Source organism: Cryptomeria japonica, chromosome 2 (assembly GCF_030272615.1).
Source record: "Cryptomeria japonica chromosome 2, Sugi_1.0, whole genome shotgun sequence".
NCBI classification, from domain to species: domain Eukaryota; kingdom Viridiplantae; phylum Streptophyta; class Pinopsida; order Cupressales; family Cupressaceae; genus Cryptomeria; species Cryptomeria japonica.
Window position 1 is genome coordinate 178,199,257 of NC_081406.1, and position 27,540 is coordinate 178,226,796.

Below are 27,540 nucleotides of genomic sequence, written 5' to 3' on the forward strand. Positions count from 1 at the left end.
AAATTATGGTTTTGCCAACAGGTTCAGCTGAATTTCCCGTTATGGTTTTGAATGATCTCAAGGAGATAAGAAGGCTTCAATTATGAGCAAAGGCCCTACAGAATACCACGTTTACTAAGATCAGAGCTTAGTTACAATTTTCATCTCCACATTTCACCAAACATATTTTAATTCCAAGAAAATGCATGAACAGTCCAATGGCTTAAAAGATGTGGACGAAAAAAATTGGTGTTCCCCTGTGAGAGAATGACAATAATAATTGACCGAGAAAGAGTTGCAAACATCAATATTCAGCAATTGTACAAGGTAGGCAAACAATGAGAATCACAAGCAACAAACCAATGATGTAACAAAGGAGGATAAATAAACTCCAATTTCAAAAACTTGTGGAGTCTCTTAAATAATGAATGTATCGAACATTTGAACATATTGACATGTTTATTGAAGCATGTCCACTTGAAACTAGAAACATTTCGCAGCCTGATAATCAGCTTCAGAATATGTCAGGCCGTTTTATTCACATTTTTCTGTACCCTCAAAACAGATTTTGCAGCATTGACAAGTTGTTTTGTTTATTAAAATGCATTATTACAGCAATATATTTTTTAAACAAATCATGGAAGCTATTGATTTCTCTAGATTCATGTGTTGGCTATATATACCATTTCAACACAAAACTAATGTAGTGAATGCTTGTGTAAAAGCGCACACTTTAAAAAATGATTCTGAAGATTTGTTGTGAAGCCCTACAATCTTTGAGAGACTTAGTTCACCTAATACATTATACAGAACATCAACAAGTTTCACACTGATTTTTGGGAACAATGAGGAAATAAGGAAACTTTCTAGGTATTGATAAATTGTAATATGCGTATTGAAAACGATCTACAACTGGCAGAATCTAACAATGGTTGGTCACTGTCAATACTCAGTCCACATGAAGTATAAGTTTACCACTCACCACATGCAGTAATGAATGATATTCTTCAGAAAGATGAAACTGCCCCCATTGAGATCCACCAGAAAGTATCATTTTTTTCAAATGGAGGCAAATCTTTGCATTTCATAGCACCTGTAACTAAGGTTTGCAAAAAACTGATGAAGATTGTAGAATACCACTTCCCATTTTTTAGAAAACAAATTTTAGCCTCTACTTTCTTCAAGAGATACAAAATTATTTCTTTCCTTCAGAAATTCATCAACTGGCATACCAGATTTATCTGGATCACCTACTTCACAGCTTTCAGTACTTCCTAAAGCAGCTTGGACCCTACGAGTAAATTCTTCATCAGTGGGGGCTAACATATATCGAAGACTGAAACTAATACCATTTTCAACAAGGATCTCATGTCGTGGAATGATACGAGAACTCAGAGAGTAACTAAAGAACCTGTTTCATATCAGATTCTTAGGGATTAGTTATCATTAACTCAGAGAAAGGATTTTGGTTAGAGTTATCATTAACTTGAAGCAATGAAGAGAATTTCAGTTGATATCATCAAAGCAACTATAAGAGAAATTCACCTTGGGAATCCAATTAAATCCTTCAATGGTCGAACCATGACTCGCTTCAAGTAAAGGTATTTTGGTCGGATCACTGACAAATTGTACTTGAGCAACATTGGGAAATCGGCAATCATCCTGCCTAATATTTGAGGAGGAATCCCAATTGCAAAGAAGAATTTTGCAACGACCTCGAGCTTACCTGATAAACTACATCCAATAAGTTCTGGCTCAGATGCAATTACTTTCCCAATATCTGCTTCAGGAACTCCGGCTACTTCTATAAGGAACTTTACCTAAAATTCATGAAATAGCAAGCAATCGAATAAGGAAAATATGCATTATTCAAAGAAAACAATATCTAAGAATGAGCGTTGAAAAACAAGGTTACATCAACTGATATAAGGTGTGTCAACATCATCAAAATACTATTTTAGCACCGTGCAAAAAGTCAACAAATCTTGACAAAAATGAAGCCACAGGTTGCATACAAAGAGGAATGAAATACATGAGCTAGGTCTACTTCGTTAACAAACAAATTGCTTTCAATATATGAAATTAATACCGCAAATACATCTCCCCAAATTCATAGCGTCAATTGATGGCAGCATTCTCTAAAGAGTCGCATTCAAAATCCTGTTTAAATTATTTTTATATCTCACATATAACAACAGATTCACTTATCTGATTAAAATTAACAGTCAAAATGCTTCAAAATTTTGAGGAGGTTCATTTTAGTAAATGTAAAGACACTAAATTCCCATTGCCAACTGTCAGGATAAATAAGCACCAACTCAGAGATCTTGAAGGGGACGCTACAAAATAGCCACAACTATCTTAATTTGAGATGATGGAGCTCAAGCATTTGTCTTATTTCAACCAACGGTTTTTGTCTGTAGTAAATAAAGGTATATATTGTTTATATGTAGCATATTGACATTCATGCATACCACTCCATCACCCCTCCCTTATTTTTACCATCTTCATCCACAGTTCCTTGCAATGTTATTATATTCCCTTATACCCCAGCCTCATTCTTTTTAGGAGTTCTTGTCCGTACCCTTGGGATTCACTGCATCCCATTCCTTTTTTCTCTCTAGATATTTATTTCCCCCCATAAACTTCATACTTAACATTGTTATGAGTGTCTTCTTAGATTGTCACCCATTTAGAGCAATTTGCTTTCTAGCTTACTCAGATCAACCCTAACCTTCAATTATCAAAGATTTGTCTTAATCATCATGGACTATGCCTCCATGATTAGTAAGAAAAAAGACTTTAGAGTTGTAGCATTTAAAGAGAATAATTGACACATAAAACTATGAAATTAATACCCACAGAACATTTCCCATTCATTAATAAATGCAAATGAACAACAGTCACTTCCTTTCACCATTTCATACATTTTGATTTTCTACAATATCTTTTAGTATGCTATTGTAATGAACAAAGCCTGATTGTTTGTTCTTACAACAATCCCCTAGTTAACAACACAGCCTATTATTTACAATAAATCTTCAAAATAGGGAGTTTCTCATATAATCTTACCAGTGCTGCAACCTAAGTTGAGGAATAAGAAGGGAAACGAGACAAGAGAGACATTAGAAAATAGATGACAGCAAAAAGTATTGCCTGAGACTACTTACCAAGGCCAAAATCTAAAAAATTGATTGTTGAGCTACAGCTTCTTTTATAGCTAAGTTGTGTAACTACAGTCACTTGACCCTAACTCTGAGAGTTTAACATGGTTTGCACGCTTCATCTCAAAATGCTCCTACAAAATAGCGAGCTTCCATGTTAGAAGCCCTCTTCAAAACCTTGGGCAAAGGACCCCTACCCAAAGGGCATGTGGCATCTTTTAACTGTTCCCTCCATTATTAAGGTGTTAGCTCCAAGTGGGACCACATATCCATTTTTGAAATACATTTTTGAAACAACATTTTAAAACCACGCATGGTTTAAAAAAAATCATGCTAGTACCAGGTTTAAAGTGCATGTCCACTGTGCACCATGCATGTATTATCATTCCTGGACAGAAGATTGCACATTTCACACCATTTATGCATTATCATTCTTGAAGAGAAGATTCAGCACCTGAAGGAGAAGGGCAAGTAGCCATAGAAGATGGAGTATCTTCTTGGACAATAGAATCATGAGTTACAGTAACCACTTCATCTATATAATCATATATATGAGGACTAGGATCAATTGTTTGAGACAGAACCACAATTTGAGGTATATGATCACTTATTAATGAAGCTCATATAAATGCCGACATGAATCCTTTCCAAATATTCTTCACCAAACTATATCCTTGATATTCATGTTTAAAGCCACAAATAAATTATTTCTCTAGAACTCCAACAGCCAAATTCAAATGAACTCGCTTAGTTGATTTCTAAACCCAGTTCCATCTGGAATGGCATTGACATTAATATGTTTCTGAAACTGGTTCAGAACTATATTAACCCAGTTGAGCTAATCACTTTCATTAAACACTTATCTGTACATGGTACAATCGACACAAGCATACCGAAGTTTACTTTGCCTTGCATAGCTTTGTTGGCATCGTCCATAAACACCTCAACATCCAAGATCATCTTTCTTATATCATCTAGCAGGTCAAGAGGTCCGAGTAACAAGAGAACATATTTGAAAATAACCTTCTATTTATTAATTGGCTAGTTTTTTACATTTAATCATATTGTATCCAAGACTCTTGGTATTTTTAAAATATAATGCATTTTCTTGTTCACTGTCTTGGCTGTTAAATGAAAGTGATTAGCTCAACTGGACTAATACAGTGCTGAATCAGTTTCTCAAATGTATTAATCTCAATTCCATTCCAGATGGGACCATGTTTAGAAATCAACTAAGTAAGATCAAGAACCATTGGCGAACATAGCCCCTGTTTCAACTCTGCCAATAACTGTTATTGTGCCTTGTCCATATAAACTTTGCTTTAGCCCCCTTTTGTTACCTAGTTCAGAGACCATGCAAAGTGAGAGACTCTGAGCACAAACTTTTTGTAAATTTAGCTGGGTGCAAGAATCTCATTAGTTTTGTGAGAGATTTCAGGGTCAATATGTCCTTGATCACCTAAAACTTCTCTAGATTGACACATAAACCATCTGTGGCAAGTAGCCAAGGCAGTGGATTCTATCCATTCTAAAAGAGCACTTTCCAACATTGGTTTAATTAATCATTTATCACACCTTGTGTTTAAGTTTAATTAGGTAATTTCTATTTTTTTACTTGGATAAATTAATAAATAAGAGTGCATGTCATCTCCTTGATTGATGGTAGCACATGCCACCTCTACCTCACATTTTGACTGACAGTAGTTTGATGCCACCTCTCCCTCATCAAGATGAGTTCTCTTGACACCATAACTCCTACATGTTGAGCCAGTCCTCAAATCTATTGAATTTTACTCAATCTCTCAAGGACACTTATCATATTGACCGGTAAGTCAAAATTTGACGATTTGTATTTTTTTTTCTCAAAATTTCAGGACTCCAGATTTGTGGTTTATTTTTACCCTTGGTGAGCATATTTTTTCTCAAATTTGTAAAAACTTTGTGCAATATAAATGGGCATTTTATGCCTTTCCTTTGTAAAATACTAAAAGCACACTATAATAAAGTGCCAAAACTACAGTTTCTTTACATAAAGGGTGTAGAGTGTCCTTTCTGCTTTCCCAATTCTTGTTTGTTTCTTCTTTCTACATTGTCCAGCATGGCTGATATTAGAATAATATTAAGTTATTAAAGATACAACTTACAGGTGTAATAAAGTCACCTTAGTGGCAAGTTTTATTTCAATTTTTTTAGTTTGCTATTTTTAGCATTAGGTGAGTTATGTCATGTTTATCCATTTGCATGGTTTCATCCTCCATTCTCTATATAAGGAGATGAACCTCTTTGTAATTATTATCTCCTTAGTTAATAGAATATTAAGATATCAATCCTTTCATCTTCACAATGAATCGGAAAGGGTTGCTTATGAAGCAACCCCTTAAAACCATTCCATTTTGAAATCGGTGCCACTTTCTTGATTTCCAACGAATGTGCACAACTCTCAGGCCATGTGACAGCATGCCCAGGAAGCTTTAACTTTGTGAAAGAAACCTGTTGTTCGGAGAGATTTTGTGAAGGATAAAGTAAACCCTCCATTTGTGAAACCCATGTATCAAGCTTCTCTGCACTAATTTCACCATTGTAGGGTTGAACATCTATTTTTGTTTCTGCTTTGAAGAATCTTCAAAATTCTGATGCTTCTTGCTCAAGTTCACTCTTTTCAGGTTCATTTTCTTCTAGATGTTCTTTTGAGATTACCGCCATTCCTATGAAGGCCAGCACGATCACCTGTCAAGTTTCTCTTCAACATGGGTAATCCGTGCATCATCTACTTCCAACTTTCTAAACCTTGCTTCTCCATCTTCTACTGCTATTTTCTTCTGTTCTCAATCTCCTCAATCAATACCTTGATTTGATTTCAGGCTCAAAAAGCAACAGATCACTACTCCCACTTGCTCTAGGTGCAAGTACAAACCAAAGAATCAACAAAACATTGAGTAGAACCACACGTTTGCTATGGACAGTGAACCTGATCTGATACCAATCTGATTGATAAATAGAGAGAATACACCTCACAAATGTTGTTTTATATTGAGGAAAGTTTACAACTATGGTTCATACAAGCATTTGACTAAGACTTGGCTCCTTTCAAGTATTAAAATAAGACTAATACATAGCTGACAGCTCATTTCAAGCATTAACAAAAAACTAATACTTAGCTCATTTCGAGCAACCACACTAGAGACCAACAATGGAAGACCAAGAGTCACAACTTCAAATTCCACCTTGGAGTCAAATCTGCCCTAGAAGACAACAATGGATGACCAAGAGCCACAACTTAAAATTCCACATTAGATGTCACTTGGGATATTTAAGCTTGAGTCTCCACAAGTAGAACCCAATTCTTTAACCAATTGTGGTGGGCCCAAAGTTATACTAAGAGGGGTGTTTGAACCAGTATATAACACACTTTCAATTTTAAACTTTATTAAACAAAGAATGCAACAACTCAAATGCAAAGAACACAAGTACACAACATATACGTGGAAACCCTAAATAGAGAGAAAAGCGTGGCAATAAAAACTGCTTTATATGAAAGATAGTTTTACAACTTGTAGAGGCACCAACCCCTCATTCAATATTCCAGCTTTCCAAGGATGATGGATGATCCTAATCTGCACACCTTATACTGTATTTTTTCTTCTCTAATTAATCTCTATGTTACCCCAAGTTTCCGGGACAAGGATGGCAGGGGACGGCAGGATGAGTTCTAGGATGGCAAGATTTTTTGCCCATTTTGGGGACGGTGGGGGGGATGGCAAAGGGGACGGCTATATAAAATATAGGGAAATTTTAAATGTTCATATGAAAAATAGATAAAGCATGTAAATTTACATTATATTCATATGAAAACATAGATAAAGAATGTATATATACATTATAGAACTTTAACATACCACATTTGTGTCCAGAATTCATTGTCAATGCTCAATATGCTTTCTTAATTCAGAATTCATTGTCAATGCTCAATATGCATTCATAATTCAGAATTCATTGTCAATACTCAATATGCATTCATAATTGAAAATTCATTGTCAATATGCTAACACTTGTTTGCATGTACTTCATTGTTTCTTTCTAATTGGAGGATATTTTTATTAGAATATTTAATTATATTTTAGTCACCTATATTTAGTTCCTTGTTTAATGGTCATTTAGCTTTTTAGTTAATTAGCTTTTAGCTCTTTAATCTTTTACTTTAACGTTATGTTCTAATTATAGAACATCGTCTTGTAACCTCTATATATACGTGTGTATATCGTTCAATGTAATCATCCAATTATTGAATCATTCATTCAATTTATTTTTCATGGTATCAGAGCGGGTCGATGGGATTCTTTAAAGTTTGGCGAATTTTTTAATAAAAATTCATGGCCCTCTTTCTGGAATATTTTCCAGATTTTTTTTAATTGTTTTTTAATAAAAAACGATTTTGCTTTTTTGAAGGCTTTTTGAGGGTTTCGAGGGTTTCTGGTTCGTGGGCGAATTTCTTTGTGCTGGGCAGCAGTTCATGTTTTTTTTAGGGTTCTGGTTTTCGTGCCTGCAACCTGGAGGTTTTTTTTGTGCAGATTGAAATTTTCCTAGGGTTTCTGCAATTTTCGACTAGGGTTTCGACCCTTCAGTTCAAGTCGAAATTTTATTCTGGTTGCAGATTCTTGGTGGGTTTTTTGAGACCTCAACTGGGTCGTCATCATATTTTTTTGGGTGCATCGTTTTCCATGCCTCGATTTTTGAGACGTCGGATCTGCATTCTGATTTTAGATTCTTGGTGGGTTTTTCGAATGCTTTTCTGGGTTGGTCTCATATTTTTCTGGGTGCATTGTTTTCCATGCCTCGATTTTTGTGCCAACAAAATTGCCTTAGAATTTAAAAAGTCAGCAATTTTTGCTAATTCTGTGGATGTTGGGAATTTTGGTGTCTTTTGGGTGCTGTTTATGCTGTACATCTGACCTAGGGTTTCTACCCCTTTTCTTTTCCGTTTTTTTTGAAAAAAAAAATCGTCAATATTGTTTTTTTTAACAAAAAAATCAAAGGTATTTTTTTATTTTCTGCAAATTATTATTTTTTTTTGTTATTTTTCAAGAAAAATTTCAGGTTTTAAGTTTGAAGAAAATTTTAATTTTTTGGTTTCTTCCAAACCTCGAAATTCGTGTCTTAGAATTCGTGCCAGAATTCTCCTCCAGTGTTTCAGATTTTTTGTGCAGCTACTTCTATTCTGATTTTTGAATCAGATTCTTTTGTCTCATGCTTTCACTAGGTTGACCTTGTTCAACCTCCATTTTCGTGATGGCATCTTTGACCAACATCATGTTGGAACACAGTCAAAAGTTCAACAGCTACCACAACACCTGGAAACAGTGCATGTTCACGATATCTGAATATCGTTGCCTTGATCAGATTGATTTAGGCCAGACCTCGTCTTATAGGTCCCAGGGTTTTCATGATTTTTTCCTGAAAAATTGTCTGTCGGTTTTCTGATTTTTTCCACAAAAAATCATGGGGAGGGTTTTCACGATTTTTTCCTCAAAAATTGTTCGCAGGGTTTATAATTTTCCCTTAAAATTATCTCATCTGTAATCTATGATATTCACGTAAGATTTTAATTATCTGGGTTTTACCCTTTTTTTCCACAAAAACGATGATTTGTAACCTCAGATTTCTTGGTTTTTCGATTTTCTCCTCAAAATCGTAAATTCTCTTTTCGAGGGTTCCTATTTCAAGGTTTGACGGTTTTTTCCTCAAAATTGTGCTTTGTTGCAGTTAGTTTGGGTCGCGCCTGCCAGGGCGAACATCTGCAACTGTGGTATCTTGCAGTCAATTTTGGAGTTGATACTCTTCTGCAAAAGGGTTTGCTGATTTTCCTCAAAATCATGGTTTCAGTTTTCAGTTTGGTTACCCAACGTTAGGTTGGATGGATTCTGGTATTCTTGGTCATTAACCCTTTTCAGATCCAAGGAGGGTCTCCACTGCAACAGAGTGTTCTTTTCATTTGTGATCAAAAGACCTGCAGTGTCTTCTGTAGGGTAGTTAGTAGATAGAATTACCATTAAGGGAGGGTATTAGAATATTTAATTAGATTTTAGTCACCTATATTTAGTTCCTTGTTTAATGGTCATTTAGCTTTTTAGTCTAAGTTACCAGTTCGGGTTCGGATTCGGGTACGGATTCGCGGGTTCGGATTCGGGTACGGATTCGCGGGTTCGGCAAAATATATATATATATATATTGGGTACGGGTTCGTCCATACATATATACATATATTAATTATAAATTTATATATATACATATATATTATATATATCTTCAATATATACAATCCATACAAAAATAAAATATACAATGTGACTTTCCATACATAAATCATAAATCCATAATTGCCAATGCCAATAAATATCCATATATCGCAAATGTTATCAGTAAACTAATAACTAAAGTCTAATATCATATTCATAATTTGCAAAAAAGATAATATTCAAGTTTCAAGTTTCAACTAATTCTAGTTTCAAAATGTGAATATGTCATGACACAATAAAAATTCAAATTACAAGCCATCTATGGGATTTAAATTCCATATTCATTTTCATCTGAACCATCCATACCCAAACCCAAGGTCATCAAGTGATTCAAATCCAGCATCAATTGAACCACTATCGAATGGAATGTCACACCCACTAGCCAAGTCTCTCTCAAGTTCCATAGCTGCCTCGTCTATAGAGACTTGGGCAAGTTGTGCAACTGTAGCATCTAAATCAGCACACTCAGGGGCTAGATCCCAATTCCTTGTTGCACCCACATTATATTCAAGGTCCTTATGTGACAACAAACGAAGGTTGGAGTGTACGTAAACCAAATCCTCAGCTCTCTTTGCACCCAAACGATTACATTTGACTGAGTGGATGAAGGAGTATGTACTCCAATTCCACTCAGCTGAAGAAGAACTTGCAACCTGTTAAAGTTTAAAACATTATTAGAAATTTATAAATTATAAAATAAAAGTATGATAGCATCAAATGGAATTCGAAAACTATAAAAAATAAAAAAATACATACTTGGGAGAGAAGTTTAATTGCAAGAGGCTGCAAGTAAACGGAGCCTTGACCATATACATACCACCACTCATCAAAATCCATCCCATATCTAGCATTGAGAGCTACAACATCATGATTTTTTGTGGATACAAATTGGCCAAACTCCTTCATAACAACATTTCTTGTCTCTTCATCTTGATATATCTTTTTAAAGGCAGCTCTATAGCCAGAAGCAACCTCTGCATCTCTATATGGTGGTACCCTCCTTGGTGTTGCAAACATCTCTACACTATAAAATTTTGGTGTCAACGCAAATGCTAAGAGATATAAGGGATTGGTCATCTTGTTCCAACGGTCAACAATAATATTCTGCACAACTTTGAAAAATGTTTCCGTTGGATCATTTACTTTTCTTTTTATTACTTCTCTTATTTTCTCCACCATGCAATCCATGCCATCATAAATCTCACCCAAACATGGGCGATCAGTATCAGCATACCTAATCATGCTCATGATGGGCTCAGTGAAATTCAAAACATATTCCACAGTATCCCACCATTTCTCATCACGGATCAATGCTCTTACTTTTAGAGCTCTTTCTGTCTGGGCCTGCTTCCATACACTCCACAATCCATTGATGACCATAGAACTCAAGGCCTCTCGCACCTTCACAAGTTGTCTTAAGACGAGTGTGTGAGATGCAAATCGTGTTTCAGCTACCTAACATGACATAAAAAAATACACAACATATATCAATTATAAAAAATTTAAAAAATTAAAAATTTAAATTAGTAATTACCTTCAACAACTCCAACTTGGAGAAGGCCCTAAAAATGGCTTGTGACATATGATGATCAGTCACAAACATTTGAATCTCCTCGCCCTCCTCGTAAAATTTTTTCACCCAATCAATTTGTGTGCCAATCTTTTGCATGATTAAATTGAGTGAGTGGACTGCACATGGTGTCCAAAAGATGTGACCGTATGTAGCCTCCACTATAGTTCCCGCTGCCCTACAATTTTTAGCATTGTTTGTTATGACTTGGACAACATTTTGAGGCCCCACCATGTTAATGCATTCTATAAGGATATTGGCAGTGAAACTTGCATCTTTCACTTGCCCCTCACAATCCACCGCTTTCAAAAACATTGCCCCTTTAGGGCACATTGCTATAACATTGATCGATGGCCTATTTTTACAATCTTTCCATCCATCAGAAACGATGGTCAAACCTGTTTCCGGCCATGTATCTTTGATGACTTTCAACTGTGACTCTACGGATGCTTTCTCCTTTGCCAATAAGATGGTTCTCACCTTTTCATACCCTGGACAAACATAATCAGAAGGTGTGTTGCAAAGGGTATGTACCATGTCCCGAAAGTAAGGTGATCTAACAAGGTTGAAAGGAAGCCCATTGCCATAAATGCAACGCCCAATGCTCTGATCTGCAATCTCTCTCATTTCATTTTTGAAGGCAGTATCCAATGGGCCTCTTTTCCGTGAAGCCACAACATTTTGATTCTCTAGTGGAGCAACTGGTGGTTTCGGCATGAAAGGATGTGATCCGGCTGGTCTTGTGGAGCCAATACTACTAGAAGGCCTCGTAGTCTTCGAGCTTGACTGGACAAGAGAATGATCAGTCTTTGCTTTGCCACTTCTCCTATCAGCTTCCTCTTGTTCTCTAATATATTCCAAAACTAGATCTTTTGGCAGCCCCTTACCATCTGATCCCTTACAAAATTTTATTCCACGCCCGGGGATGAAACAAAGGTGGCCTTTCACTCAATACTATGAGCTGGTATACTCAGTGCCACAATGGTTTCACTTCCAAACAAAACCCCCACCACCAGACACTTGCTTGATCATTGTTGTATAATGCCAAAGTGGTGAATCTTGATCAATTTTAAAGGGGTTATTTTCAGTTCGGGCATGGGCAATTGAACTAGAGCTTGCACTTGCACTTCCAATTTCAGCCATTATGTATGATTATATGAATAATGCACCTAAAATAAAAAGAGAAAACACAACATTATTGAAAAAAATTGATAAAATTTTGGCATTATAACCCCATACTATGCATACAAAGTGTAAAAAAATATACAAAACTTATTTTAAAAAATTTAGAAAAACTTTTTTAAAAAAATAAAAAATTTGAAAAAAACTTGAAAAAATTCTTGAAAACTTGTAAAAAATTCAGATTCACTCACCTTTGATGGCTAAATCTTCCTTCTCCAGTGATTCCTATGCCTTCTATGTGTGTCTCACATCTTCATAGTCTCTACCTTCGAAGAAAAATGCAAAAACTAAGAAAGCCGGCTTTAGAGAAAAAATCTTCAAAAATGCAAATAGAATGAGTTGAATGAATGTTTTGATGCATGAAATGCATCATAAAGGGGCGAATTAGGGTTTAATTATTAATTAACTATTTTTTAAAGTACTTTTTTATTGGTTTTTATTGTTTTTTGACCCGTGGGCCCCCTTTTTGGGATCCCATGAGCCTGGGTTCACCCGGGCCGGACCAGGACCGGGCAAGAACCAGGACCTGGACCCTAGCCAATACCCAAAGAACCGGTAACTTAGTTTTTAGTTAATTAGCTTTTAAGCTTAATTTAGCTTTTAGCTCTTTAATCTTTTACTTTAACGTTATGTTCTAATTATAGAACATTGTCTTGTAACCTCTATATATACGTGTGTATATCGTTCAATGTAATCATCCAATTATTGTATCATTCATTCAATTTATTTTTCAATTTTGATAGTATTCCATTACTATTATGACCTACAATTGCTTCTTTATGCACTACCAAGTTTTGGGTGTTTGTGAAATTCATTACCAAGCTGTTATTCATATTTCTGAGTGCTTTTGGCTATGATTCAGACCTGTTTAACTGTCATATCAGTAAAAAGTCTAATATTGCAGACCTGCAACCACTTTTTTATGCAATACCAAGTTCTGCATGTTTGTGAAATTTATTACCAGGCTGCTGCTCATTAGTTCTAAGTGCTTTTGGAAGTGATTCAAACATGTTTACCCGTCATATTAGTGAAAATCTAGTTTTAAAGACCTATAATAAAATTTAAAAATGTTTTTTTAGAGCGTTGGAGTCTTTTTATTTCTAAATGTGCTAGGAAAAGGGGACGGCTGGCCGTCCCCAGGACGATTAGGAGACGTCACAGACGTCCCCAATCATATTGGGGGTAGGGGGACGTCCCCTAGCTGTCCCTGCGTCCCCAAAATGTCCCTGGGACAGGGACGGGGGATTTAGGCCTGGGGACGCATCGTTGGGTAACATAGATTAATCTCAGATCTGCTATGAAAACTTCCTCACAAATCTGCCCTCAAGTCTGCTGTAAGTCTGATTAGAAACCTGCCTTCAAATCTGCTCCAGGTCTAATCACAAATCTGCCTTAATTCTTCCTCTATTCTGCCATAAAATAAGCATAATACTTTCTTCGAGAATCTGCTCCAGTTTCTTCGTCAGATTTGCTTTGAATAGTTCATTAATTCTTCATACTATGCTCTTCTCCATTCACCATATTGGAGTCTTCAATATCTCCTTAAGTCTGAAATAAATCAGATCAAAGGAGTCTTTCAGGCCCTACGCATGCACACTGCCATTATGGCAGCAGGGTGATGTGTGTGGGGATGGGTGAGGGGTTACATTGGCCCCTACTATTGTAAGAGGAATTGAGTGGCGACCTCTGAACACGGCAGCAGCAGCAGCTTCGCCATCATTTGCGCCAGCCCCTATAATTTACACCTCACACAACACACTCTTCATTCATTTTCAATCTCTATTAGTATCCTTTAAAACATCTCCTTCCATTGAATGGTCACAAACAATTACTCAACAGCCGTGTCTTATATCCTTTCACCATCATACCTCTTAGTAAAGACAACTTGTAAATAAAACAAACCATTTTATATATTGACCGTTGTACTCTTATCTTTTATGAATTGTTTCTTATGTAAATTTATTCTTTTTATTTAAAAGAAATGTTCATTGATTAGTTTGTCACCATATTCCAATGAAACAGTTTAAGGAAATCCTACGTATTTGGATTCCTTACTCAATTTGTGACTTTTCACAATAGAAAGTTATGTCTCTTAGTCATACATGGCATTAACATTTGTTTGGACTTTATGCCTCCTAAAATCGTGATATTAACATATTATTTTATTTGTTTCTTATCTGATTCATACATAACCCATGCACTTTTGATATATGATATTCTGATCTGAAAATCAGTGTTATTCCCTGATGGTATATCATTGTGTAATACAAGCAGATTTCTGATTAATATTGATCCAAAGCATAAACCACTTTAAGTATATCTATGTTTTGTAATTCAATACTCCTTATCATTAAGTCCAAAATGGAAGTAGCATGATTAACTAATGCATAAGTACAATCTTGTGCATGTATGTGATATTCTCCCTTGCTTGACCATCAATGACATCTTAACAATCTCCCCCTTTGCAATTGATGGCAACTCTTCAATTCCATCAAGGTAGTGATCTTTATACAATGCTTCTCTTGCTCCATAACTCCCCCTTGCTCTAATCTTCTCCCCCTTTGGCCTCAATGGCAAAGGGTATGATAATGAAAGAACTCTCCCTTACTTCTTAGAAGGGTAGGGTAGCACCCTGTTGTGACCATTTCACACATCGCCCCATTAAAATGGGGACCCCCTCTTTTTTGCTTTTGTTTTGCCTGTTCTTCTCTCTGCTTTTAGGGTTTTGAGTGAGTGAGTGAGTTGTCTGGGCTAGGGTTAAGCCTTAGGGGTTTCTTTTGGATATTTTCAAGCCGAGTCCAGTCAAATTTTGAAGGTTATTACGCATCCTCCCGAAGATTGCGACTTTTGAAATAAGATGAGCCTGTCAGGAAGTTAGATATGTCTCAGGTTAGGTCTAGTCAAGGTTTTTTTGAGGGGAAATTCAAATTTTGTCTAAGTGTTAGCATTTTTGAAGATGGAATTGTATATTCTTGCCTAGGTAAGTTTTGATCAAATTTTGGAGGCGAGATGATGCCTAAAACAGAGAAATCGCTCCTGTCCTTCACTGGAGGCTCAGGGCGAATTTCATTCTAAGTGCAATTTCTTGTTTGCGAAGGCTTGCTAACTCGTTCCCGGCCTTAAAGATGACCCAATTATGCCTTGTGAAATGATTGAAGATCTAAATTGTGGATATTTTAGCTTAGAAAGGTGAAATCGCTCTTGTCCCTCTCCCAGGGACCAAGGCGAAAATGTTTTTTAGTACATTTTGGTCTCTGACTTTTTTTAATTTGTTTTGTGCAGGGTCTCCAAGGGAGCTAATTGGACGTGACTTGACGATTTTAAGGATTTTGAAGGTTTAAAAATGATGAAATTTGAAGGTTTAGGAAGAATTCGCCCCTGTCCTTTTCCCTGAAGGACCAGGGCGATTTTCTTTACACATCCCTTTTTGGACCTTTTTTGGACTTGAACTCTTGTTCATAGCTTGTAACAGGATGATATCTTCCCGAGCAAAGAAATTTCGAGATGAAAAGCAAAAAGATTTGGCCTAGAGGGCAAAATTCGCTCTTGTCCCTCACTGAAGGACCGGAGCTTGAGTTTCAAATTTACATTATCCTTGCAAGATTAAAGTGATTTTACGATTTGAAGAGGCCAAGGGAAGTGTGTTCTGTCCGTTGAATATAATTTGAGTGGGCCGCAAAGGAGGGAATCAACCCAAAAGGCAAAAATCACTCCTGTACCTCACCAAAGAACCAGAGCAATTTTCTAACAAGGCAAATCTTTTGAAAAGGTAAGGCAAGTTTCGTATTTGAAATGAATGAAAGAGGGCGTAATTGGTCCATTGAAGATAATTTCGAAGGATAGCAAAGCACAGATAAGTTAATAATTGCAAAATCACTCCTGTCCCTCTCCAGGGGACCAGGGCGAAAGACCTAAAGGACTACCTCTTCTCTCCAAATTGGGACGAACCTAGGCCAAGGCACAAGTTTGGAATGATACTTGAAGTGCTTCGGGGTGAAATGGAGTTGCAAGGACCACAAACTTCGATGACGATTGGCTAAGGCGCTCCTGTCCTTCACCAAGGGACCAAGGCGAAACCCCACATATGCCTATTTGCCTAACATTTTGAAATGCTATTTTTTGTTTTCAAAACTCAAGAGCGAGTGGGGAATGATGTTTTATGCTTTGAAGGCAATTGGAGGTTGATGTGATCGAGAGTTTGTACAATGAACTAAAAGGCGCTCCTGTCCCTCTCCAAGGGACCAGGGCGATTCTTATAAAATCAACAAATTTTCCTCCAGAATCACACCAAGGCAAGGTGGTGCAAGATGAGATATACCTTTTTAAAAATGATGAACAAGGAATTGCTTCCAAAAATTGACAATCCTAGGCTCAAATGCAAAAATCGCTCCTGTCCTTCACTGGAGGACCAGGGCGAAAATCTTAGGAGAGCCTATTTTGCCTTGAGGAAACGAGTTAAGCATGCATAGAATGAACAATGGAGATCATTGCTTACCCCCCAACTTGAATTGGCAATTTAAAAGATAAAGATCAAGGACAAAAGTGAAAAATCGCTCCTGTCCTTCACCAAGGGACCAGGGCGAAACTATCCTAAGGCATGTTCCTTCTAAAAGCCAAGTGAATTAAACTCGAGACTCCTATAAAAAAATGCCATTTTGGACACCTAGGATGAAGTTTTGAACGTGGAAACAAAAGATGCAAGGCTTAAAATACAAGAGCGCTCCTGTCCCTCTCCAAGGGACCAGAGCGAAGTTATCAACATTCATTATTTTTTGCCTTATTTTAGCAAATCGCACTAGATGCCAAGTTCGCTAGAAAAACTTCGAAATATTTTTAAAAAAATTTAATTAAATTGGCATTTAATGAAAAGCGCATAGCATTTAATAATTAATTTTAAGCCTTGGAAAATCGTTTTTTTATTATTTATTAAGGCATTCGAAATTAATTATTATTAAATTAAAATTAAAAAAGAGAGCGCTTGAGGTATCATTTTCATTGCTTAATTAAGTCGGCCTTCTTCTTTTATTAATTTTTTGTTTATTTTGGCCTATTTTCACCAAGTCGGCCTATGGGAAAATGAAGTGGTGAGCGCCTATATAATTGGGGTGTGTTGAGCGATTTTAATCAATCATTCATTCATTGTATCAAGTGCGATTTGGAGAAGCAAGGAAGAAGTGCGAAATCTGGTCTAGTTGGAGCGAACTTTGTTGGAGGCTAGTGGTGGTGGAATTAATGCTTGTGAAGACTAGAGGAAGTACATTTTGCTAAAGGGAAGACTTCAATCTACATTTTGCCTAGCAAATTCTCCTTATTTGCATCGTTTTTTAGAATTAATTCTCAAGAGGAGGTATGGCGAGATCATCCTAGTCCCAATATTGAAATTTTGAATTTTGAACTTCAAGTTTTTTTGAAATTGCATAGTTAATTAGGAAATGATAACTCAAAGATTTATCATGAAGTTTCCTAATTAAAAGCTTAAATCTTCCTTTCTAATCTATATTTCTACGTTGAAAAATATATTGCTCATTATGAAATGTTGTGTAGGTGTCAGGATGGCGACCCCAAAGGAAGGAGCATCCACTAGTCGTCCAACTCTCATGAAGGAAGATTAGAGGAATGAAGAATTGGAGACCAAGATCGTGTCAAAGTGGAGCAACATTGGAGATACCAACTTGGGAAACTTCAGTGTGAAGAAGTTTCGAGAGGTCCCTTACATTGGAAAACCATCACCTGTCGCAAAGAGAATAATTGAAAGTGGCATCATCAAGGCGGCCGGTTTCCCTCCAGCAATCCAGTGCCATGAGCTGATGATCGAGTGTGCCCGCCATTATGACCCACAATCAAGATCAATCGTGTCCAAGGAAGGGAACACTTTGGCTTACCTTTCAGAAGAGGCTATAAGCGAGGCTCTCCATCTTCCAGAACATAAAGATATGATTTACAAAAGCCTAGAAGGAGCTAGGTCCATGTATGAAGATGATCCAGACACTTGCTTGAGCATCATCAATAAGAATTGGTTACTCAAAAGTCGTCCTCGCCTGAGCAAGATTCCCAACACACCACATAGGATCGACTTCCAGGAGGAGTACAGAGATTTGATAACTTTGCTCAATCGAGTTACAGGGGCTCCTCAAGCCTTCTATTTTGAGAAGTGGATGTTCTACTTCATCCAAGTGATAGTTCAAGGACAAGGAACAATTCATTGGGCTAGAATTATTAGCCATTGCTTGGACGTGCAGTTGAGAAGACTAAAGGCTACCAAGTCATTCCACATGAGCTCATACATCATATATGCCTTGATTAGGAGTTTCGAATATGCAGGACTACCTCACAGAGGAGTGATCGGAAGAGGGCCTAGGGAAGTCAGAGTTTGTGAATCTTATGTTCATTTGCATCACCCACCAGGAAGTGACTACAAGATAGTCAATGATACCTTCACAATGAACATCACTAGGATATTGCAGGGCGGGATTCACAATCGGTTATCTCAAGATGCACAAGAGCTTGTAAAGAGGTATGGTGCTTGGTTCATCCAATTCCAAAAGTTTACATATATTAGAGTTCATGGGTGTCCTTCACCTCCCTATATGTTGCCAAGATATCCGACAGACAGGATAGTGCTACTTGAGGTGACTAGGCAGTTGGCGGCTTATGCGAAGGCATTCAGACACAGGCATGGAAATGGAATTCCTGTGCCTATCATACTAGGGAATTCAGTTGAGGTATGTCCTAATGCTCTAGCCTTGGATGATGCAGAAAGGGAGTTAGCCTTGTATTCATTTTCATTCTTTGCTTTGAGGGAGAATTTTGATCCTTATGGGTATATAGAAGAGACAGTTGGTAGAAAGTACAGGCATGAATGTCAGGTAGAGGACTTTTAGATGAATCTCTCAAGTGATCTAGAAGTAAAAAGAAAGATGCATTCCAGATTGCCTTTAGATTTCATCAGGAGGTGCAAAGTTTACAAAGTGGCTGATCAAGCTCAGGACAGTGGCAGACATCTCCAATCATCTTATGACCGAGAAGACAAAGCAGTGAAGATAGATTGGAACGAGCCTGAGGCTTTGGACTTAAAAGCTTTGATGGCTCCAGTTTTGTCATATACTCGCAAATGGGTAGATATACAACATCAAAAGTTGAGATATCAGAACGTACCAATAACTTTTACTTTGGAGGAAAAGCCAGGAGAAGGAGGAGCAAGCGTAAGTGAAGGCAATCCTCATCCTAGAAGTGCAAGTGAAGGCAATCCTCATCCCAGAAGCGCAAGTGAAGGCAATCCTCATCCTAGAGGCACGAAGAGGAAAGAAAGACCTGAGAAAAGGGAACCCTCCAAGAGGAAGCAAGAGGCCAATCGAGATCGCTCATCCGGTACATCTTCTCGACATGAAAAAAGGACAAGTCAGGATGTAGGACAGGAGAAGAGGGTACCTGAAGTCGAGGAATCTATGGAATCAATGGTACAGAATGATAAACACGAAGAAGGACAGGCATCTCAACGTTCATCAAGTCAATCTCCTCAAGTTAATGAGCTACATGAAGACAAGAATAATGATGAAGCGACATCTCCTCTCCGAGAAGAAGAACCATTGCCTCAAGAGATACAAGTTAGAGAGACAAGATCCGCCATCCCAGATTGGTTGAAGGAGAGGCTAACAAGGGTGATTGTGATCGAAGATGAAGATGATGTAATTGACTTAGAGAGCCTTGTAGGAAATTCTCAAGGAGTGACAGAAAAGAGGAAGGCCACCAAGATGTCCAAGATGATCAGAGATGAGACAGGGTCTAGGAAGTTGCAGATAGCTACACCAGCAGTGGACAAATATGAAGGCGAAATCCTTGTAGAGGAGTATGATGTAGAAACATTTGAACTTGGTCCACTCACCGCTGAGCAGACACTGGATGAGGCAACCGATTCATTTGAGGCACTTAAAGACAAGCTTAAAGAAGAAATGGAAAAGAATAGAAAGCTTGAGCAAGAGGTCGGTGCTTGCAGAGGCTACTTTAGCCATCTCAATCAGCCTTTGGGATGTCAGGATCCAGCAGTGTCTCCCGTGCAAGCACTTCCCCTTGAATCAGTTGGCGAGGCAGAAAGAGTTAAGAGCTTGGTTCAGCTTATGAGCTCTTGGATTGACAAGTCCCATACCGTAGCCGTTGAATTCGCAACAAGAATGATGCAGACCACCCATCGAGCTATCCAGGTCCTTGAGATCATCCACAACCTAATGATAACAGTAGCCGCCTTTGCCCACACTAAAGATGTTATCATTCCTGTTCTACAAGTAATCAGGCAAACACCAAGGAAGATCCTAGCACAAGAAAAGATAATGGATGGAGGACCTCATAATCTACTCCAGTGGTCAACTTTACTCCAGATGAAGGAAATTCTTTTCGAAGACATCAGCACCAAATGCAATCAAGTTGAGGAGGTCATCCATCCAATTCAGGACAAGGTGTTTGGGGTGTTATGTTCTATTCTTGGCAGAAGGATTGAAGATGAGACAGATGTGGATCTTCAAGAGTTGGAAGAGAAGGTCAAGGTCATATTTTGCAAAGATGAGAATGTTATCACAGATGAGCAAAGGGATCAAATGTTCGCTACTATGCTCCTGATTGAGAAAATCAAGGAACTCGAACCTGGATGGGATGCAGCTCTTCTCAAGGCCTTCAATCAAGTTATCCACTTGGAGGAACGGATGAGGAATCTTCCCGAAATTCCTATTGCTGAGATTGAAGGAATTGTGTCCAGATTCATTGCATATGCTAAGAAAGAGCATTGGAAAGGGAACAAGGTTCTAGAGGAGAGGTTGTTGTAGATGATGTGGCACCTTAATTATCATTGGTCTATGTTTCCTAGATTTTTGTGCCAATTAAATATTTGGCTATGCATTTAATATTGTTCAATAAAAGGGGAACTTTTTGTAATAAACCCTAATTATGGTTTAGGTGTTAGAATCTTAGCCATTGATCTTCTTTTGATCTGGGCCGTTCATTGTAATAGAGGATGCTATATATACCCTCACTCATTTTCATTTTGTAATTAGAGATTAAGAGGAGAAATAGATATTAGAGTCAGATAGTTAGAAGTTATTTTGTAGCAAGATTAAGCATTGAAGAGAGAATTTCAAGCAATTGTTGTCTATTTTGGCTTTGAGATCAATAAAATATTGAAGTTATGGTGTTTTATTGTAATTCTTGTGGCTACTTTCATGGTTGCTTACTTTCTTGAATCATTCTTGGTTGAAGTAGTATTTAAATTTGAAGGACTAAGTGTTGAGCTTGATCTTTGGTGAGATTCACGTTCCAAACCACTAGCTTCTTGCTGATTGTAAGGACGCCTTGTGTGGTCAACTGGAGATATTTGGATTGCTTAAACCTTCAATCATTATTGAACTATTGATATGTACCTTCATGGTAGTGTCTATGATTCTTGATGAATTGAAAAAAATCATTAGTCACCTTAGAAGATCGCATCAATTTCAGTAGAGTTGTTATTCCTTGGCAATACTGAAATTGGTAGAATCTTACCAAGTCTAGCCTACATTGAATCATCCTTAGGATTAGATTAGAATTCATCTCTTGCAAACCCTACCTTTTGATCCTTTTTTGAGAACTTGTTAGTTTTAGGAAATTTTGTTCCTACAATTCGGAAACGTAAGGCCCCTTGATGAAACAGCATTCACAACAACCACTGGTGCTTATCCACACGTAGAGACCCTACATACAAGAACCTTGGAGTCATCCTGATTGATCATTTTTTTGCGACATCTTCAGCAATCAGAGGCTTTATTCAAGAGAGGATAAGGTACCTTTGGGTATTTTATTCTGTGTTTGATTGTGTACAAAATACACGTCAACACACCCCTAGTTTTTGTCTAAGAAACTCAAAGGTTTCTCTTGGTAGAGGTTTTGTGAATGTATCAACAATTTGTTCTTTGGTAGTCACATATTCCAATTTTACTTGCTATTCTGCAACTTGTTCTCTCAAGAAGTGGTATTTGATGGGAATGTGTTTTGTAGCTGAGTGCATCACTGGATTTTTGGAGATATTGATGACACTAGTGTTACCACACAATATGGATATCAGATGATCATATTCCACTTTGATGTCCTTCAAAGTTTGATGCATCCAAAGTACTTGAGTACAACATGAGACTTCTGCTAAGTACTCTGCTTCAACAATAGATAGGGAGATAGAGGCTCGTTTCTTACGCAACCATGAAACAAGAAAGAATGCATTGCCACTTGTGTTTTTCTTGCCATCCACACTGCCAACCCAATCAGCATTTGTGTATGCTTTTAGGGTAAAGTCTTCACTTCTAGGATATTGTTATCATTTTATGACACCCTTGGTCCATCAGTGAGAACCGATCAGAGATATGTTCCATGGACTAGCGCTGCCCAGTTGATCAAGGAGAAAAACAGTGAAATCATGGTTTGAAGTGTTGCCTTGTCGGAAGTTCCTTGGCCCTCTCTTTCTCTTCTCCGGAACCCCAAGGTTTCGAGTTTCTTTGCCTTAGCCTCTTTCTTTCCTGCTCCGGAACTCCTAAACTCCAAGTTTCCGAAGTTCCCTTCCTTCCCTTCCTTCCCTTAGCTTTTCTTTTGTTCTTCTCCCCCGGAACTCCGGAACCCCCAGGTTCCCAAGTTCCTTGTCCAACTACGGTGACCCTAGTCTCCGAAGTTCCCCAACTACAGTGACCCCGATCCCCGAAGTTCCCCAACTACAGTGACCCCGGTCTCCGAAGTTCCCCTTCTCTCTTTAATCCTTTCCCTCTCTATCCCGGAACTCCGGAACCTCGAGGTTCCGAAGTTCCTTTCCTAGCCCTCCTTTCTCCTATCCCGGAACTCCGAAACCCCGAGGTTCCGAAGTTCCTTGCTCCTTCCCTTGTCTTCCTCACTTCGAGATTCTAGTCTCCGAAGTCTTCCAAACCTACTTCCGACTTGCAACACTTCCGGATAGCGTGATCGACACTCAAGGCTTTAAATGCTCTGACAGTTTTGGTGACTTATGCACTTTTTTTTGTGGAGCCACAGGGGTGCATTTAATGTTTTTGGCAGGATTTCCATCAAGGGAGGTACAGGGCCATGCTGGGTGACTTATTTCATGTCTGACTTTGGAAGGTCAGTCAATCTATCTTCCTCAGAATTGCCTTTGGAGGTATGGCTAGGTTGCTTGCATGTACAAGTCAAGTGCATGCACTTCCCTGCACTTCCAGACTGACATGCAGGGGTCATGATCACCATTGTAACCCATTTTTCTATATAAGGCTGTTATGCCTCATTGTGAAGGGTTCTCTCCCTGCTGCCTGGAGTTTTCTTATGCTCTCCTCTTCTCTTGAAGACTTGTAATCTTTGCATTTCTGCAACTGTAAGATTGGCGTTTGGCCTTATGATTAATTGAAAAACACTATTCTTGCCTTCTTTCAACCTATGTGTGTTGTGTATGCTTTCTTACCTTCATCATAGGTGCATGTTGTGGCTCTTTCTTTTCATATATGTTGTGTTAACTGGTTTTCTGAGTGTGACTTGTGGGAATCCTTCTCCCCTCTTGGCATTTAGTGGATTCTAACCTTCATCTATGCATTGGGGTTACTCATACAACTGAAAGTTGTGCATCTTCAGGGTGTTTCAGTTACTTACTTGTGTCATTTCGGTAGGGAGAGGAACAATCTCTTCTTGGTGCATCACCTCCCTTTGTTTCAAGCAATTTCTCTCTTCTCTTTTCCTTTGCAAGTTGATAGGGTAGGCTTAGGAATTAGCTTTGAAGTGTTGAGTTGGTTCAACACCTGCACCTAGATAGAGAAGGAAGCCGGCCTTCTCCGGAGATTCAACCCCCTTGCGCAAGGTCCCACACTTCGGGGTTGTTTCCATGTTTCACAAGGTTGCTGAGTTGATAGCTCAGCAAGGGTGCAAGCTTTTGTGATAACAGATACCATAAGCCAAAGTCCAAAGTCCCCTTCAAGTACTTGAAGATTCTTTTTACTGCTTGAACATGTGTTTCCTTGGGGGTTGCTTGAAATCTTGCTACAATTCCAACTTCTTTCACGATGTTTGGTCTTGAGGTTGTTAAGTAGAGCAAGCTTCCTATCATTGATCGATACAAAGTTTGATTTGATTTAGCAGAGTCATCATCTTTACTTAGTTTGCACCCTGTGACCATGGGTGTACTTACAGGATTGCACTCTTCCATTCTGAATCTCTTCAACATTTCTTTAGCATATTTTGTTTGAGAGATAAAGATTCCACTTTTGAGTTGAGTGACTTATAGCCCTAAGAAAAAGGATAGTTCACCCAACAAAGACATCTCAAATTCTCGTTGCATCCTTTGAGCAAAGTCTTGACACATTTCCTTTTTGCTTCCTCCAAAGATGATATCTACGTATACCACGACAATCAATTGGTGTTCATCTTCAATCTTGAAGTAAAGGTTGCTGTTTGCTACACCTCGCTTGAAACCTTGGTCTTGCAAGAATTTGTCCAATCTAGAGTACCAAGCTCTAGGGGCTTGTTTCAAGCTATAAAGAGCCTTCTTTAATTTACATACAGTCTTTGTTTTCCGATAGATTGAATCCTTTTGGCTGTTCAATATAGACCTCCTCTTCTAAGTGCCCATTCAGAAATGTTGATTTAACATCCATTTGGTACACTTTGAAATTTTTGCAGCGAGCATATGCCAAAAACATCCTAATAGCCTCATGTTGTGCAACTAGGGCAAATGTTTCTTCAAAGTCAACTCCTTCCACTCGTGCATATCCTTTGCACACCAACCTACCATCTTCATTCAATTTGTTTTTGAAAACCCCATTTGGTGCCTATCACATTCTTGTCCTTGGACCTTGGGACAAGTTCCCAAGTTTCATTCTTCTCTATTTGGTTTAATCCATCCTCCATGGCTTCCACCGAATGTGTGTCCCGGCTAGCTTCCTTGAAATCTTTAGGTTCAATCATGGAAAGTTAGGCCATGTGATTTGGTGTTGTTGCTAATCTTCTCCTTGTCTGAATTTCTGTATTCATGTCACCAATAACGATAGAAATATCTGAAAGCACACTTTGATGACATGGTTGACACATTAGTAGAAATAAAAATATCAACAATGCAAGATCTGAGGACCTGAATAGGAGGAATCTACTATCGAACCTGGAACAAAGTTAATGCAGTTTAAAATATAATCATGAAAAAATCCATACTTTCAAACAACAGAAACAGGAAAGGAAGATAAGCACTAACCACTGGTCGAGTTTTCTTATAGAGACTGTATGTTAATAGCTTTGGAAATTTAACCAGAACTTCCCCAATAGCTTCATCATTAACTCCAATTGCACGCAAAAATCGCACCTTCAAAAATGGTAAGATAACCAAAACTGTTAAATTCCATCCCTCACTTTATGTTCATATGTGGTTGCACTCTTACATCTCAAAATTTATATGAAAAATATATATAAAATATATGATCACATGATTCTCTTAGCTAGAATTTACAGCTTATGATCATTCAGAGAGTATGAACAATAAGCACTGGCATTTCTTTGCATTATTGTTAACACAATTTCAATTCAAAAAATATAACTTGCATTTCAGCCCCAAAACTGCAACCAGAACTATTTATTGGAAATGCATGATACTGATATCTCAAAGTCTAAAAGCTGCTAAGCTCACATGAACTCAAAACTGTTACCTTGGGAGCTATATTTTCTGTGAGATTAAGACAAAAAATGGATGGTTCTTTTATAAGTAATCTCCTCATTCCAGATCGCTGAATGCCTAGATAGTACAAATATTTGACAAGAGGTTTCCATCCTTCCTCAATATTACAGGCAAGCAGACGAGGCCGTATTGCTATTAATCTTCCCAGATCTGTATTGCTAAGGCCAAATTCTTGCAAGTATTTTGCCTGTCAAGGAAAGGAAGAAAAAACATGTCATTTATAATAGTTTTTATCACTTGCCAATATGATATCATGCTTTAATAACTAAGAAAACCAACTTGCATTATTTCCTATGATTATTCCTTAGATGGAAGTAAAATTCACAAAAACATCTACTAACATGTGAAACAAACAAACAACAAAACAAAAAACATAAGTTTTTTTCCTTCTTCATAGATACAATAAATTAAGTTTCCACACTGAATCAAGATGTCATAAACTCAATCTGGTTTATACAAGGAGCAGTTGTGTTTCCATGTCCTAAAATATTAAACAAATTTTTTTTAAGAGTATATCAAATTTATCAAGGATCGAATTCAACAGGCAACCCAGAATCTATCTTTTATAAGAAAACACCAACAGATCACTAAACCCTATTTTTTACCAAAACCTCGGCTTTAATAGACACATCGATTTATGTATGCTCTAATATACAAAACTTGTGTATACCCTAAAGTCAATTACCCTCCATAGATTCTATGATTAGCTCAGAATCCACTTGCATTGTTTGTGTATGCTTGTTCCTTTTTTAGACTTTCCATCATTAAATAAAAAAGACAAATATTCTATGGGGAATTGGAATAAGTACGTAAGGATGGACAGAGGTTTGATTAAATTTTCAGTTGTAACTGTTGGATATATATGGGCAGTTGCCTCCAACAAACATATCTACTATTGCCTATCCTATGAGCATTCAGTTTTGATGCTTGACGAAGCTCTCTTGGGCATTCACATGGTGCACCTACATTTATTGTAGATCCTGTACCTTACTAGCTTGCACAATGGAGATCTTCCCACTTCCAAATATTTTCTCATCGATCTCAGAGATCAACAAATGTTAAATGCAGTACTGGAATAGGCAGTGTACATGTGATTCAGCATGTACATAAAAAGATGGCGAATCCAACATTCTTTGATAGACAAAAATTACAAAAACTAGACAGGAAAAGATATCAAGATACTATGATCTTGCAAGTTATGCAAGACCATCTGAAAAACGAATGACAAGACACTAAAGGTGCATTGATGAAAATTATTTCCAGCAGTCTGTATAGGTATAGAAATAGACAAGTGAATGCAATTTGGTAAAAATCATTTCAAAAACATGGAAGGAATTTAATGCATTTGAGAAAGAATTTATATTGCTACAAGATTTTAATGAAAAGCTACATAACTCTATAATGCAAAACATGGTCATTTAAATATAGTCTACATATATAACCAGACATGAAAAACTGACAAGCATGTTAGAGACCTCAGTATATGGGCTCAAAAATATATAGCAGTTTCTTTAAAGTAAAGAACCAAAATGAAATTAGTGCATCCGGCTTTATTAGGGGACTTAAAAAAGAGACGTGAATCTAGAAAGCAAGGCCATAGGAGTACAAGATCCCAGGTATTAGTGAATCTGACAAAGAACAAGAATAACC

General features: G+C 37.5%; 1 protein-coding gene across 2 annotated transcripts in view; it reads right to left on the reverse strand.

The window, feature by feature from the left end:
* Positions 1–599: 599 nt before the first annotated feature.
* Positions 600–27,540, reverse strand: part of LOC131051995 (transcription termination factor MTERF2, chloroplastic) — a 76,341-nt gene continuing 49,400 nt past the window's right edge. Inside the window, exons 3-6 of one of the 2 annotated variants that reach the window (XM_057986594.2) lie at positions 25,862–26,077; positions 25,414–25,521; positions 1,525–1,799; positions 600–1,390 (exon numbers count right to left, since the gene is read on the reverse strand). In XM_057986594.2, coding sequence (XP_057842577.1) covers positions 1,144–1,390; positions 1,525–1,799; positions 25,414–25,521; positions 25,862–26,077 — 846 coding nt within the window. In that variant the 3' untranslated portion in view covers positions 600–1,143. The remainder of the gene's footprint in view (positions 1,391–1,524; positions 1,800–25,413; positions 25,522–25,861; positions 26,078–27,540) is intronic. The other variant, XM_057986595.2, reaches the window with a different exon arrangement.